At 38.2% G+C, this 17,196-nt stretch overlaps 1 protein-coding gene across 1 annotated transcript in view; it reads right to left on the reverse strand.

Moving 5' to 3' along the window:
- The window catches only part of Cngb3 (cyclic nucleotide gated channel subunit beta 3), a 117,323-nt gene that overhangs the window by 67,473 nt on the left and 32,654 nt on the right, over window positions 1-17,196 (reverse strand). Inside the window, exons 3-5 of the mRNA XM_090338766.1 lie at window positions 6,839-6,993; window positions 5,424-5,576; window positions 3,972-4,180 (exon numbers count right to left, since the gene is read on the reverse strand). Coding sequence (XP_090194892.1) covers window positions 3,972-4,180; window positions 5,424-5,576; window positions 6,839-6,993 — 517 coding nt within the window. The remainder of the gene's footprint in view (window positions 1-3,971; window positions 4,181-5,423; window positions 5,577-6,838; window positions 6,994-17,196) is intronic.

A 17,196-nucleotide genomic window follows, 5' to 3' on the forward strand; every position in this document is an offset into this window, starting at 1 on the left:
TTTTAAAGTGGGTTTCCTTATAATATTTTCATACATGTGAATAATATACTTTAATCATATTTACTCTTCCATTCTCCTTTCTTTCTTTCTTTCTTTCTTTCTTTCTTTCTTTCTTTCTTTCTTTCTCTCTCTCTCTCTCTCTCTCTCTCTCTCTCTCTCTTTCTTTCTTTCTTTCTTTCTTTCTTTCTTTCTTTCTTTCTTTCTTTCTTTCTTTCTTTCTTTCTTTCCTTCCTTCTTTTTTGCCAGTCCTGGGCTTGAGCTCAGGTCCTGAGCACTGTCCTTGGACTTTCTCAAGGTTAGAGCTCTACCACTTGACCCTCAGCACCACTTCCAGCTTTTTTCTATGTATGTGGTAATGAGGAATCGAACTGGGGTCTTTGTGCATGCTAGGCAAGCACTTTACCACTAGGCCAAACTCTTGGCCCCTCCATTCTTCTTTCTTGTCTCCTCCCTCCTTCAATATTCATTTGTTGATAGTCATGTAATACTCTTTCTGAGTCTGACATATATGACAGTCTCTATTTTTATTCATTTTCTATGAATGACATTATTACAGTCTTCTTTATGCTGAGTTTAATACTTCATTGTCTACATATATCACATTTCCTTTCTTCCTCTATTTTTGAGCATGTAGGCTTAGTGTATAACTTGGCTATTGTGAATATTGCTGCTGCCATATATCAAGAGTATGTAGAATTATTTCCATATTTCCAGAGGAAAGATATTGGAAATAAATATTGAATGTGTATATACCTCATTCCCTCTTTTGCGACTCTTAGCACTTTGGCCTGTTTTTTGTTATCCATTTGTTTACTTTTTTTTTGGCCAGTCCTGGGCCTTAAACTCAGGGCCTGAGCGCTGTCTTTATTTCTCAAGGCTAGAGCTCTACCACTTGAGCCACAGGACCACTTCCAGTTTTTTTCTATGAATGCGGTCCTGAGGAATTGAACCTGGGTCTTCGTGCATGCTAGGCAAGCACTCTACCACTAGGCTAAACTTCCAGCTCCTGTTTGATCTTTTTTTTGGTTCCAGTCCTGGCTCTTGAACTGAGAGTCTGGATGCCGTCCCTCAGCATTTTTGCTAAAGGTTAGCATTCTACCACTTGAGCCACAGCTCTCTCTCTAGCTTTTTGCTGGTTGTTTGGAAATGAGTCTCATGAAATTCTTGCCTGGCTTGGCTTCGAGGTGTGATCCGATCCTCAAGTCTTAGTAGCCTGGATAGCTAGAATGACAGGTGAGTCACCAGTGCCTAGTCACCTGTTTACTCTCAACTCTTTGCAAAATATTTTTTTCCAACTTCCAATCTTGGTACAGTATATAGTAGCACATAGGTATGCACATACAGTATGTATGTATACATACATACAGGTGTGCCAAACAATTTAATAACTTTGGTGATGTTTGTGGGCAAATTAATTTGGTGAAGTCTGTTACATGAGTCTATAGACTAACAGTAAGCAAGTTTCAAAGTCTTAAACTACCTACTTTAAATTAAAGAAACCATTAAAGTTCTTATGAACAAACAAAGCAATTAGATCCTGCTCTGTATTTGTAGCTTGTGATAATGCATTTTAAATAGAGCCCATTGAGCGTGTTTTTATTGGTTATTTTTCTAGGTTTTAACACTCCATTGTGTGCAAAGGCCTCTTAGAAAATTGAAAATAAAAGTCTCTCCTTACTGATTTTGTCATTTTCCATTTGTCAAACATTGATTTTCTCCCCTTTGTGCATCTAATGGAGGTTGAAATTAGTGCTCTTTTTTTCAGAGTTGTTTACTTCTTATTTGTACACCATCATCATCATTCATCAAGCTGCCAGTGGACTCTGGGGGATGGTGCTGGTAAGTGAACAAATGCTTTCAAGTCAGCACAAGAAATATTTTGAGGAAATTTTTGCTACAGCTTTGGCTCTTCCTTTTCAATTACTTTTGAATATAGTGGGCACTCTATAGAAGATACACTATTAAAATAATGGAAACTTATTTTATTCCCCCAGCTTTTTGATAACATGACTTCTTCTAGAGACTCAAAGGAAAATATTCCAGACATTAAAGAGTCTCACTCTCTCTCTAAAAAATATGTATACACTTAAGTTACTTCTTGGCCTGTCTACTTTTCCTGCTTGGGTACTGAAGGGCTTGACCTGTGCAGTCTTTGCTGGGACTGTGAGAAGTATGTTGCCTATTCCATCAGTCAGAAATGAGCTTTCTGCTAGTTAGCCAGGGGAGGATCCAGAAACAGGTGTGGGAGAGGTGGGTATGTCTTTGTAAAATCACTTCTACCAAGGTGCCAGTGAATCATGCCTGATATCCTCGCTACTCAGAAGGCTGAGATGTGAGGACTGCAGTTTAAAGCCAATCCTGGGCAGGAAAGTTTGTGAGACTCTTCTTTTTTCTTGTTTTATATTATCAGGGTAATGTATAGAGGGGTTACAGTTACATTTGTCAGGTAGTGGGTGCATTACTTCTCCAACATTGATACTCCTTCTCATGTTTTTGTCCCCCCCTCCCCACTCCATGAGACTCATCTTCAATAAACTCAGAAAACTGGAAGTGGTAGTGAGTCTCAAGTGGTAGGGTGCTAGCCTTGAGCAAAAAGGATTTGGGTGGGGGGAGGAGTTGGGCCTAGTAGTAGAATGCTTGCCTAGCATGCACAAAGACCCGGGTTTGATTCCTGAGAACCACATACATAGAAAGAAGCCTGAAGTGGTGCTGAGAGGCTCAAGTGGTAGAGCTTTAGCCTTGAGAAAGTACAAGGACAGTGCTCAGGCCCTGAACTTAAGCCCAGGCCTGGCAAAAAAAAAAAAAAAAGTTCAGGGACAGGGCCCAGGCCCAGAGTAAGCTCTGGAACCAGGAAACAAAAAACATCCTTTTCTGCCTAGACTGGCTTCAAACTACAATCTTCAAATCTCAGCCTCTGAGTATCTAGGATCACAGGGTTACCCAGCAAGATAGAACTACTTTTTAATGTAAAATTTCCCCAAGTTCCAGACCTTTGACTTGATTTGTATGCTCCTGCAGACTCTGGACTTGGTTCTGACTAAAACATGATAAAGCAAGCATAGACTGCAGAACAAATTACAATCAAGTGCTTTCTCTTCCTGCCAGCTGTCTCCTTAGAAGGCTGAGTAGGTACTAATGAGTGAAATAATGCCTTTCTCTTTCTCTTTGAATATTGAGGTGAGAGGTAAACAGTGCTATGATAGAAGCCAACTGTTTCTTAGACTGTGGCTTGACTATTGGAAGAATATAGAGTCAATTATTTTTCCTTTTACATTGATAATTTATACATTTAATTAAAGATACTATGCAGCTAAAATATGTGAAGATCCTGACTTTCCAGGCATGGCATTTATCTTTGTACCCTCAAATATTATCCATGTGTGCAAAACTTACCAACTTGATGCAGCATGGTTTTGGAGACAAAATCTTACTTCGAATACTGGCACTCTTTCTTTGTGCACTGAGAAAACCATTTACCCCAGGCAAAGCTCAGTTCATTCATCTTTACATTGGGCTACTAACATCTGAATTGTAGTGTCATGGGAGGGATTAAGTGAGGCATGAGAATAATAATGACAATTGACATTTCATATGACCTCACTATGTGCCAGGGCAGTTTCAAGTAATTTATGTGCATTGATTCAAACATCACTATCAGTACTATCAAGGCACTATAATATTCCCATCTGAAAGATGAGGAAACCAAAACACAGAGAGATGTCTGTTCATAGTTATTACTCAATGGTAATTTTGTTATTTTATCATTATAATTACTCTTATATAGGGGTTTCCTCTGGGTTATGGACTCATCCAGGCACAAGCACCAAATTAAACTTTAAATAAAACCGTTGTTAATTTATTATTTTAATAGTTCATTGAGATACTATATATTTGTCAGCTTCTTTTCCCAAACTTTACTTACTATTAGATTTTTATTTTTTGGTTGGTCATGGGGCTTGAACTCAACTTACTATTATGTCTCCTCCTTTTACAAACTGGAGTCTGGGCTGGATTAATAGCAGATCACAAAGGTAGATACAATCACAGACAATGTCGATAACAAGCCAGTAGAGCGTGTTGTTGGGTGTTTGATATGGGAAGACAAGGCGCAGTGGAATCAGCCAGCAGTTCCAATTGTAAGCCATACTGACAAGGAAGAGCCACAGGAGATAGAGTCGATCTGGAAAACAAGAGAGTCATTCAAATGATGTAGAACAAATATTAATGAGAGTTTTTTGGCTTAGATTGGTCAATTGAGGCATTCCACTTTTGAAATAATTTCTTTTTTCCCTCCCTCCCTCCCTCCCTCCCTCCCTTCCTTCTCTCCTTCCCTTTCTCTGTCTCTCTCTGTCTCTCTCTGTCTCTCTCTCTGTCTGTCTCTCTGTCTCTGTCTCTGTCTCTGTCTCTGTCTCTGTCTCTGTCTCTGTCTCTGTCTCTCTCTCTCTCTCTCTCTCTCTCTCTCTCTCTCTCTCTCTCTCTCTCTCTCTCTTGTGCCTGTTCTGGGACTTGCACTATGGGTCTGGGTGCTGTCTCTAAGTTTCGTTTGCTCAAGGTAAGCACAGTACTTCTTGAGCCACAGTGCCACTTCTGGCTTTTTTTGAGTAGTTTATTGAAGATAAGAGTCTCATGGCTTGCTTCAAACTGTGATCCTCAGATCTCAGGGTCCTGATAAATAGTTACAGGTGTGAACCACTGGTGCCTGGCTGGAAATAACAATTTTTAATAAGGGCCTCCACTAAACATTCAATCCAATTCTACCTCTAGAGTGGGAAGCATTGCATTATGTCTGGGATAGAAAATGACAATGCTCAACAGTACAGTTTCCTTTTTTGCGTCTTGACCATATAGTGTGTGTTACAATGGTCAGTCACACTATGGATTTGGGAAAAAAGAAACCCAAGAAAAGTCAGAGGTAACCCCAATGAGGCAATAGGTCCACACCTGGTAGATAAGCTGCCAAACAGGGCCCTGACAGGAGGGATGTAGCTCTGAGTGGGGGAGTAAAGAATCAACACATTAAGGCAGTCCACGTCCTTTCCCATATTGCCTTCTTCTGCCCATGGGAAGCCATAGGAGGGAATTTGTTTGATTAGAATAATTAGCTGTGTGAAGCCATGGGGGAAGATGGACACGGTGTAATGATTTTCTTTTCTTTTGCTGTCAGTATACTTATTGCTGAGTGCTTTGGGGCTTTCTTTTTCAAAGGTAATTAGGGACAGACAGGCTCTAGACTGCCTTTTAAAAACAAGCAGGGATATTTTATCTTTGGTCTTCACAAACCAGCCTTTGCCTATGATATAGTTTACATTAAGCTTTCCTGGACAGGTTTGAAATGTGGTCAGAGAGAAGCTCTCTGTCACTTTTGTTCAAAAGGACTCTTGGTGATAGCCAGACCTCTCAATGAGATACCCCTTTGATGGTACCTGTGTGTGCATCTATGCTGCTTGGAATTCTGAATCTCTTTAAGTGTTCTCTCATAGGCACCTTCTGGAATTTGCAACACAACATGCCATCGTTATGTTCTTTTTTTAGCTTGGAATTGCTTTCTTGCGTTGATGATGCAGCTGTGGGCTTTGCTTTATGAGAGGGAAAAAAGTGGCAACATTTTTAATAGGTTAAGCTAACACAAGTTGATTTCACGAACACAAAGCTGGGATTTGATAAAGCTAGAATATTTGACCATTTTCCCCTTACAAAACTCATGTGTTCAAAATAGCTACATTGATTTAACTATATGGATACTAAAACATCATGTTGTGTACTTTAAATACATACAGTGAAATAAAGCAATGGAATATATAAAAATAGTCATGATGGAAACACTGGAATTTAGGAACTATACAGTAAGTTAGTTAACTCACTAATAAAGTGGTTTCAGAAGTGTTACATATGAAATGTGAAAACTCCCCCAGGTTTTAGCTTGTTGCCATAACGTATCCTCTGCACTAATTCTTCAAGCTGTGGGAAAATACAATTCAAAAAAATTCTTTTTCAGACTATAAGGATTACAATACATTTTAGTCTCTACTTTTAAAAATATGAAACATATAATATGTTGTTCATTGTGAAAACCCACTCTCCTAGAAACTCGCATGTAGTTACTAATTTGATTTTTGTTTGTCTAATATGAAAAGAGTCTTCTGTATCTATATGTAGGTACATGCTTTACGTAGATGCAATCACAGTTTATACCACCTTTTATGTTATACTGTATTGTCATGACTTTTTCATAAATATACTACTGCAATTAATAGAGAGGGTTGAGAATTTTCAGTCTCCTGTTTGATGAGCTGGCCAATGTCCTTTTCTCTATTGCATACTCAACTTAGGCAATATTCCTACATGTTTAGAACATATACTTTGAACAGCATAGCTATTTTTTAACTTTCACAATACAACCTCCTATGGCAGATATGGCTGGTGGCCTGTAGAGCTTTGTATCTTCAGTTCACCTGCAGAGCGGTTTCCACCTTTCCTCTCTGTCTGAAAATTACTTTTTGTGAGCAAGTTGTACAAGGTCCTGGGGAGTTAGTAACATGCCTAACAGAAACCAGTTTCTTCATTAGGAAACCTTGTTGATGTGATGTTCATCATTTTTCTGCTGCATTAGGAATCTGAATGCATCTTTCTTCCATCTTCCTTCTCTGACTCTTGTCACTTGTACCTTCTGATCATTCTCAAAGCAAACTGTTTGAACCTAAATCATCTTCTCAGGATCTGATGTTATGGGACCCAAACTAAAACTATTCAGAATATGAGTCCCTTTATAACTTCCTAATTCAAGTGCTTTAAAAAGGAAAACAACAACAACAACAACAACAACAAAAACGATGCTTACCTGTGTGTGGGCTGGATTCCGGTGAAGATAATTCTCCCTCTGTTAACTTCCTCTTGTACAGGGTTGTTCTTTGTTGTATTCTCCTCACCAGGTTGTGCAGCTGGGCGTCAGCATACTCATTTATAGCAGGGGCCCCAAGTGTTTTGCTGTTTGCACTAAATGAGGAATAAAAAATGGAGATAGGGATCATGTATCATGAGGAGATACATACAAGGTCCCACTGTTGAATATGTTAATCCTCTTTTCAGTTCAAGATTAGTAACTTTCAAGTCAAGATTAGAAACTTCCTCTATTTGTAACTCAAAAGAAAAATTCAAACATTCAAATTTAATGGAAATAGCTTTGGTGGAATGCAGGCTTGTCGCTTAGAAATTAGCATCCATAGGCTCGCTTTATCAGTACAGCTACTGATGTTGGGAAACTTAGAATTTAGGAAGTTAATGATATTCTTGAGAATATGAAGTCAGTAAATAGAGTTAGTAGGGCTGTGGCTGTAGCTTGAGAACTTGCTCATGTACAATATGCGAGGACTATACTAGAGCAATGAAAGAAAACAAGCAAACAAACAGACAAATTAAAAAAAAACACTGTGTCACCAGAAACAGTAAAGAAGAGAAGGTAGAAATCTAAGATAACCAAGATCTCCTGAAGCTGTGTGTACATGGTGTAAACTAGTGTATCTGAGAAATGTGACTTTCCTCAGAGGTTTCTGTAAGTGATCTCACACTCTTCCTTATAAAGTCTGATCACTGCTCTGTGTCAGCTCCGTGCATTTCATCCACTCACATCCATGTATAACCTTCCTATGTTACAAATTGGAACTCTTGGGGATTACACTGGAACTAGGTAACCCATAGAATCCGCTTAGGGGAATTCCTAGGGTGAGCCTCTATTCATAAACTGCTACTTGGTTTCTGAATGCATCATGTCAATGATGGTTTACAGATTCCTGGACTATAACTGTTTTCCCTCTTCCTTTTGTATGATAGTAATATAATTTACACCTCCTTCAAAGGATCAAAGTCTTTTCTCAGATTTCAGATTCAGGTAAGCCATATATAAGCCTGTGTAAGAATGAAGGCTAAGCTACTGTGGAGTAAAATTAGATATGAATGAATGCAGAAATACATGGCAGTTACATTCACCAGGTAGTAGGTGTATTACTTCTCACATATTGACACCCCTTCTCATGTTTTTGTCCCAATTTCCTCCCCCTGCCCCTCCCAATCATCTTGTTGTCCCCCTTCCCTTTCCTATTTCAAATAAACAAATAAATGTATATACAATATACCAGGTAACAAAGTCAGATACAGTAACACTATGATATTAACCAAAGGGCAAAAAAGAAGAGAGAAATAACCTAGTACATTAAGAACAACAATCACATACACAAAGCTCTTGTTTCCATATCCTAGAGATTCTTTCATTTATAAACTACTCAGAAAAAGCCAGCAGTGATGGCATATCTTAAGTGGTAGAGCACTAGTCTTGAGCAAAAGGTGCTCAGGCAGAGTACAGAACTGGCCCAGGACTGGCAAAAAATAAAAAATCATATAGCTGGTAAGTATCTTTTAGTTAGGTTTACAGAGATATTGCCCTCAGGGACTGTGTCATAGGAAGGCTTGTTCTTTTGGTAAAGTGGTAGAAAGACTTTGTAAAAGGTAAAATAAGACAGTAAAGTGGTGGCTTGCACTTATCCTTAGAACTCCGCCACTTGAGCCACAGCACTACTTCTGGCCTTTTCTGTGTATGTGGTTCAAGGGAATCAAACCCAGGGCTCCCTGCATGCTAGGTGAGCACACTGCCCCACCTAGGACATGCTCAGAGCCCAATTCTTTTCAAATTAATTAATTTTTAAAATATTTTTTCAGATCCTAATTTTATTTTCAGTTTTCTGTGTCCCGGTTCTGGGGATGGGAATTCAGAGCCTGGATACTGTCACTGTCCCAAACCTTTTTTTAAATTTTAAATTAAAACTTTTTATAAAAGCTGAGTTTTTATATCATATTTCAAATGTCATCCCCTACATAGTATTTAAGAAAAAAATCTCTATATGCAATCACTGGCACATAAATTTAAGAACATAATTAAAATTAAGCTGAATCTTTGTATGCAATAGATACATATTGATCTGTATAATATATCAATATATATCAATATAGGTCTGTAAAATATATATCCCATCATGGTCCTATGTCTATATAGATATATTTATATCTCCAAGTTCATGTCAATGACCTGGAGTACCTATGTATTGAGTCATTGCTCTGTATTGTTTGGATCTAATATCCATTCACCTTTTGTTCCTTTGGTCTTGCCTTATCTCACTCAAATGATTTGCTGTAGATTCATCCACTTCCCAGTGAATACAGTTATTTTATCTTGTCTGGTAGCTATGTAGAATTCCATTGTATATATGAACCACAGTTTTTGTATCCATTCATCTGTAGTGGGACATCTAGCTCATTTCCATCACTTGACAATTGTGAATAGTGCAGAAATGAACATGGCTGAGAAGGTGTCCTTATCATATCTTGGGTCATGATGCACAGGGTAGATGCCCAAGAGTGGTATGGTTGGATCATAGGAAGGTCTATGTTTAGTTTTTTGAGGAACCTCCAAAGTGCCTTCCAGAATGGTTGTACTAGTTTACATTCCCACCGGCAGTGCAGTAGGGTTATTCTTTCTTCACATCCTCACCAGCAATTGTTTTTGTCTGAATTCAGGATATTGGCCATTTTGATTGGGGTAAGGTGGTATCTCAAGGTATCACTCTTCAGAAAGGCACACAAGTGAGGTATAAATTTTGAAATTGATTACTCAGTATTATTATGCAGTAGTTATACAAAGGGGTTATGATTCCTAAGTCAGGTTATGACTACAATACTTCTTGGTCATTATCATTTCTTTCTTCATTCTGCGCCCCTGAAAATGATTGTTAATAAAGTTCTTTTTGGCTGGGCATCAGTGGCTCACTGCTATAATCCTAGCTGATGAGGAGGCTGAGATTTGAGGATGGTGATTTGAAGCCAGTCAAGTAGGAAAGTTCTCTTAATTAGCAAAATGCTAGAAGTAGAACTATGGCTCAAGTGGTAGATGGCTAGCCTTGAGCCAAAAGCTGAAGGAGAGCACTCAGATCTTGAGTTTAAGCCCCAGGACACACACACACACACACACACACACACACACACACACACACACACTGCATTTAATAAAAAGAATTCTGCTTTAAATTGAGTAGGCAGCATTGGGGTGGGGCACATTTCAAGCAGTTGAAATAGCACAAAATTATATATATTTTTTGCAATGTATCTGACTGTCTACTATAAAACCTACTCATTTTTAGCAAATTTTACCCAGTAGGGATATAGCTCAACCAACGCCTTCTCACATTCACCCCTAAATACTATGAAGAGTTTGAATTGTTTATCACATTTCACTTTTACATATGGTATTGTTTGTACACATTCATTTGTACATATGGTAATGTACATATGTACATCGTGCTGCATGATTTCTTAACCTAAATTAATCTTTATCTGTCTGTAATATGCTCCAGGCATAAATGGCTCTAAAATTTGTTATTTATGCTTATCAGCAGTCTAATCTGTAGAACTTTTCTTCTGTTGATATGTAGTCCTGGTTGTTAGGCCTATGATGTTACCTATTTCTTTGTATTGGTATGTCATGCTCTAATAACCCATAAATATAATGCATCCAATCTTTTTTTTCTATGTCTCTTTGAATTCCATTGTTTATTATTTAAATATATAATTTACCTGGAATATGTTTATTGGTGAGTCCACCTTTACTTTTTAATGGATACTTGTTTGTAATGTCCATTCACTTGATTTAGTCATTACACAGGCATTTTTTTATTGTGATTAATAGAAGGGTTACACTATAGTCTCCAGATAGAAGGTGCATAACTTCACAAACACTGGTACCCTTTCTTATGACATGGTTCCCATTTCCCTCCCTCCCTCCCCGCACTTATCTTGATTTTCCCCTTCCCTATCCAATTTCAAATAACCAATTAAGCACATACAAAATATATCAGATAACAATGTGAAATATTGTAACAATATGAAATAACCAAGGCATGATAAAAGAGATGAGAGATAGCATAGTACATTAAGAACAACAGTCATTTATTATGTGGCTTTTGTTTCCTTATCCTGGAGGTCCTTTCATTTAGTGTTATACTATTTGGCCTAATGTCTCCAGATTTTGTTCTATTGTAAATCTCTGCTAGGAGAGCCCAAGGTTTCTACTGATTAGGACAATTGGGCCTATGTTCCTTTGAGTCTGGCTTACTTCACTTAATATGATTTTTTTCTAGGTCTTTCCATTTCCTTACAAATGGGGCAATGTTGTTCTTTCTGACAGCAGCATAAAATTCCATTGTGTACAAATACCATATCTTGTTGATGCACTCATCAACTGAGGGGCATCTGGGTTGGCTCCATATCTTTAGTATGGCAAATAGTGCTGCAATGAACATCACTGTACTAGTGGATTTAGTATGCCCTTGTTTCTGGACAATTGGGTAAATGCCAAGTAGTGGAATTGCTGGGACACAGAGGAGCTCTATATTTAGTCCTTTGAGGAACTGCCATACTGCTTTCCATAGTGGTTGAATGAGATTGCACTCCCTCCAACAGTGTAGTGGTGATCCCTCCTGGCCATATCCCCTCCAGCATCTGTTGTTATTAGTTTTCTTGATCCTGGCCATTCTACTGGAGTGAGGTGGAATCTTAGAGTTGTTTTGATTTGCATTTCTTTTATGACCAGAGATGTTGAGCATTTCTTCATGTGTCTATAGGCCATTTTTGTTTCATCTTCAGAGAAGTCTCTCTTTAAGTCTTTGGCCCATCTTTTAATGGGATGGTTGTGTCTTTGGAGATTAGTTTTGGAGTGATTCAATTTTTTGAGCTGTTGATATATTTTAGATATGAGGCCTGTGTCTGTTGTATGGTTAGCAAAGATCTTCTCCCACTCTGTAGGCTTCCTAATTAGTTTACTAGCTATGTCCTTTGCAATACAAAAGCTCTGCAGTTTAATGCAGTCCCATTTATCTAGCCTTTCTCTGATTTGTTGTGATTCTTAGTCCTTATTAAGAAAGTTTCAACCTGTGCCAAGGAGGCCTAGTGTATCTCCTATTCCTTCTTGTAAAGTTTTCAGTGTGTCGGCTTTTACCTCCATGTCTTTGATCCATTTGGAGTTAATTCTAGTGCAGGGTGACAAAGAATGATCCAACTTTAGTTTTCTGCAGGTGCTTAACCAGTTCTGCCAGCACCACTTGTTGAAGAGGCTGTCTTTCTTCCATTCTATTTTTTTTGGCTCCCTTGTCAAAGATTAGGTGGCCTAGGTCTGTGGTTTAATATCTGGTTCCTCAGTTCTATTCCATTGGTCTTCAGGCCTGTTCTTGTGCCACTACCAAGCTGTTTTGATTATTATAGCTCTGTAATAGAGTCTAAAGTTTGGAACTGAAATTCTTCCAGCACTGTTCTTTCTGCTAAGAAATGTTTTTGCTATATGGGGTCTTTTATTATTTCATATGAAATTTTGGATTGCCTCTTCTATTTCTTTAAAGAATGCCATTGGGATATTGATGGGTATTGTGTTGAATTTGTAGATAGCCCTTGGCAAGATTGTCATTTTAATGGGTCATTGAGGAGATCAGAACAGAAATCCAACAATTTATGAAATTTAACAAAAAGGAACACAGAAAACACCAGCTCCTTTGGGACACAGCAAAGGCAGTACTCAGCGGAAAATTTACAGCTCTGAGTGCCTACAATAACAAATTGGAAAAATTGCAAACCAACAATTTAATATGTCACCTTAAGCTCCTGGAAGAAGAGCAACAAACCAACCCTAATCCCAGTAGAAGGAAGCAAATTATTAAAATCAAAGCAGAATTAAATGAATTGGAGTCCAAAAAAACTATAGAAAGAATCAACAAAACAAAGAGTTCGTTCTTTGAAAATTAACAAAATTGACAGACCCTTAGAAAATCTTACCAAAAAAAGAAGGGAACATACCGAAATAAACAAAATCACAGATGAGAATGGTAATATCATGACAGAAATTACCAAAATCCAGAGCATCATGAGGGAATACTTTTCAAACCTTTATGCCAACAAGTTTGATAATCTAGAAGAAATGGATGAATCCTAGCCAATATTAACATACCCACACTGAATCAAGAAGACCTAATCCAACTAAACTGGCCTATTTCAAGTACTGAAATAGAAATGGCAATAAGAGACCTTCCACCTAATAAAAGCCCAGGGCCAGATGGGCTCATAGCTGAATTCTGTAAGGTCTTCAAAGCAGAGCTCACACCAATACTCCTCAAGCTCTTCAATGAAATTGAAAACAAAGGCTCTTTGCATCCAATCTTATTAAAAGTTAGATAACAATTTTGAAGGTTAAGTAACAAAAAAGTTATTAAAACAATGCCACATAGATTGTCAATACTTATACACTTCACCTCAATAAGTATGTTACATTTCAGAGTTTTCTGAATAGGTTATAAATGAGTAAGGTGACTGTGTTTTCTACCATTCTTTTTATATGCATGGTAGCTGGCAGAAAAAGCCAAATAATGTATTCATAGATATTTCTGAAAATTGCCATAGGGAAGTTCTGAGATGCCTTTTGAATATCCCATATATCTACTCACTAGATATTCATTGTATCAAGAAAGATACGTTTTTTATTTACTTTGAAGCTTTCTTAGTATTTTGTTCTTTGTGAATATACTGTACAAGTTGTTCTTATTTATTTTATGTGAATTGATATTTCCTTTATTTGTAAGCTATCCTATTTGAATATGTTATGAACTGCATGTATGTTCTAAAACTCTAACATTCAGTAGGACTTCGTTAGCAGGTAGGGCTCTGACATGGTTCAGATCCTTCCTGGGCTAGGATTGATGGCTATAAGAAAGTGAGAGGTAGCAGAGGATATTTTTGTTACATAACCCAGAAATCAGTGATGAGGAGTGATAGCAAAGAGGTGGCCACCCAGAAGAGAGTTGTCCCCAGAAATCCCGGACTGGAACCTTAATATTAGACTTCTAGGTTTTGGAACTATCAGAAAGTAAATCTCAATTATGACAGACAGCACTATTGTACTTGTATAGAATATCAGTATCTAGACACAGAGGATACTTTTATTTTTATTTTTTTAGTGTCAGTCCTGAGGCTTGAACTCAGGGCCTAGGTGTTCCTAAAGTATTTTGTGCTCAAAGCTAGTGCTCTACCACTTAGCCCACAGTTCTTCTGGCTTTTTGGTGTTTATTTGAAGATGAGAATCTCATGGAATGCCTGTCTTAGAACTGTGATCGTCAGATCTCAGCCTCTTAAGTAGCTTGGATTACCAGTGTGAGCCAGCAGCATCTGGGTGTGTAAGGCTGTTTTTATGAGGCAAATGGAAGGTGAGAGGTATGATTCAAATGGATGAGCAATTAGGAAGTAAAAAGTGCTTAAAAGGAGGAGGAAGCAGAGAAAGAAATTGGGACTTTTTGTTGTTGTTGCTGTTGTTGCATAATGAAGAGCTCTGATAAAAGATTGGTTGAGAAACTCTTTACCAAGGAAGAGGTTAATATGCTTTATCACAGGCTAGGCAATGTGTCTACCTTACTATGGATTTTGAGGGAGAATTTTCATGAGACATAACTTTCAATGCAGAAGAGGAAATAAATCTGGCGATAAGGTGAGACCTGGTTCTTTGTCATTAAGGCACAAAAATTCCAATCAGTACTAAAGGTGGGGTAGATGGATGTCTTGGATTCGGACCCAACTTCTCCAACTGAGTAAATGAGAAGACAAGGATAGCAAGAAGCAAGACCATAGAAAACATTCCTACCCAAACAAATGTCAACCACTCCATGGTTTTCCTTTCTTTTCATCCACCCTCACTTCCTCCCTCCCCACATTTAGTACTAGGGATTGAAATGAGGGCCTCTGGAGCACCATACCACTTAAATGTTTTTCAGAGAGAGTCTTGCTCACTTTTTGCCTGGACTGGCCTTGAGTGGCTGCGATTCCTGGGTGAGCCAACATCCCCCTTCCCCGTTTGCAGTTTTGTCATTGCTTCTGCCGTGGAACATTAGACTGGTGTGTGGTGCCAGTGGAAGTAGAAGCTCGTGGTGCAAAGATCAGCTTCACTGCCAGTGGAGATGTGCCTGTCAGTCTGGGAGAGGATCCATTCAGAGCAATTCAATAATCTACATGCAAAAAGAAGGCAATTTGTAGAAAGAAGGAAGCCACCATTGTGAGTCAGTGAAATGAAGCATATGTGAGGCTCAGAGAAGCCAGATATAGCACAAAGGGAAATGAGACCCAGGCAGGAGAAAGTCAGGGTGCTAATATTCAGAGGTTGCATGAATTCAATAAGGCCATGTTCTGATCCTGCACATCTGGGTACAGAATTTTCAACTCTGTTGACTTGTGTGTGGCTGTTACTAGCACTGAGATTGAACATTAGATTCCCAGTCCCACTGATCTAGAAATGAGAAGATGCAGTGTGTGTCTGTGAAAACTTCTCATGTTCATTCTTCCTAAGGAGTAAGTAAGAAGCAAATGATTTTCAGGGCTTCACTTCCTTTACTGGAAAATATTTGCAAAACTGTTTTTTTGAAGGCATAAAGAAAGACATCATTTTCATTCCAGGGAAAGAGTTAAGAGGACATAATAAAAAAGAACACACAGTAAATACTCAGTTTGACATTGAGGTAAGGGAGAGAGCAGTGCTTATGTTTAAGGCTAGATGGAGTGTCAAATTAATGGCTGAATCTTTTTCTTCTTTTAGAGCTGGGAAGATTCAATGAAGTAATCTGAAGTGTGAGAAGCAAACTATACATGCTGAGGAAAGTGGGTAGCAAGTAGAAAAATCTAAATTTTGATTTTTAAACAATGCAACAAAAGGCTGAAGTGTCTAAATTCTACTAAAAGTAGATGACTAAAAAGCAAGATGAAGCACACGTGTGGCACACATGTGTAATGTTACCTGTTTAGGTGGCTAATTGAAGATCAGATTGAAGTTTTAGGCCAGATAGGGCAGAAAGTTCACAAGACACCATCTCAACAGAAAAAAAAATTGGGATATAGCTTCTCTCTCAGCTACAGAGAGAAGCATAAAAAGGAGGATTAACTGCCCAGGCTTTCTTCTACAAAATGTCAGATCCTGTCTGAAAAATAACTGTAGCAAAAGGACTGGAGGTATGGCTCCCACTTTGTAAGTAAAGACTTGAGTTTAAACCTCAGTACTACAAGGTACCCTCTCCCCTCCACCCCATACCACCCAAAAAAGCAAGATGAAAAAAATTAAGTAAGGTGCTGATACTGTTAAAAGAAAGAACTTCAGTGGTAATGACTTTCCTTCTTTTTTCAGAAATTATATTCATGAGGAAACTTGTATTGCCTGGGTCATGCCATTGTCTTGACTATTTTTTTTTAAATTTTATTTTATTGTTGGGGTAATGGATAGAGGAGATAGTTGTATTTGCCAATTGGTCTTGATTGTTGTCTGCTATTTGCTGCTGAGGATAGACCTGATGAACACGGGGGACACTATTAAAAAGCTACCATAGCCAAGAGTGTGGCCTCGTGGTAAAGTGCTTGCCTAGCGGTAAAGTGCTTGCCTAGCGTGCATGAAGCCCTGGGTCTGATTCCTTGGCACCACGTACACAGACAAAGCTGGTAGAGTGCTAGACCTGAGAAAGCTCAAGAACAGTGGCCAGGCTCTGAGTTCAAGTCTTAGGACTGGCAAAAAAACCTCCAAAACCTCAAACCAAACCAAAACAAAAAACAACCCCAAAACAGCTTATCCACTGACCTTTTACAGAAATGGAAAAGAAAGTTAAAGGAGGAAAGATACCCTTTTAAAAAATGGTTTAAGGGTAATTTAGACATTAATAGAGAAAGGAACAATGTATAAAAATTAACTCAAAGTGGACCATGTCTTAAATAGGAAACACACAATTATAAACCTTTTAGAAAGGAGAAAAAAAACTAGGGTTAGGGTTAATAATGAGTTCTTAAATTTGACACAAAAATCACAGCTCTGAAAAGGACGAATGGAATAACAATCTGAAACTTTTGCTTTATGAAAGGCCCTATTAAGAGAACAAGAAGGCAAGCTACCATCTGGTAGAAAATGTTTGTAGACCACATGTAAGACAGAGGCTTAGCATCTAGAAATTAACCTAGATAATCATATTATGGTACAAGTTTTTATTTCTTTTTGGTGGTGGAGACTGAACCCATGGCCTTGTACATGATAAGCAAGTGCTGTACCAAGAGATGTATTCCCAGACTGCAATCTCATGATGAAGTGGGCAAAAG

The sequence above is a fragment of the Megascapheus bottae genome, chromosome 9, assembly GCF_031878675.1.
Source record: "Megascapheus bottae isolate mThoBot1 chromosome 9, mThoBot2.hap1, whole genome shotgun sequence".
Classification (NCBI taxonomy): domain Eukaryota; kingdom Metazoa; phylum Chordata; class Mammalia; order Rodentia; family Geomyidae; genus Megascapheus; species Megascapheus bottae.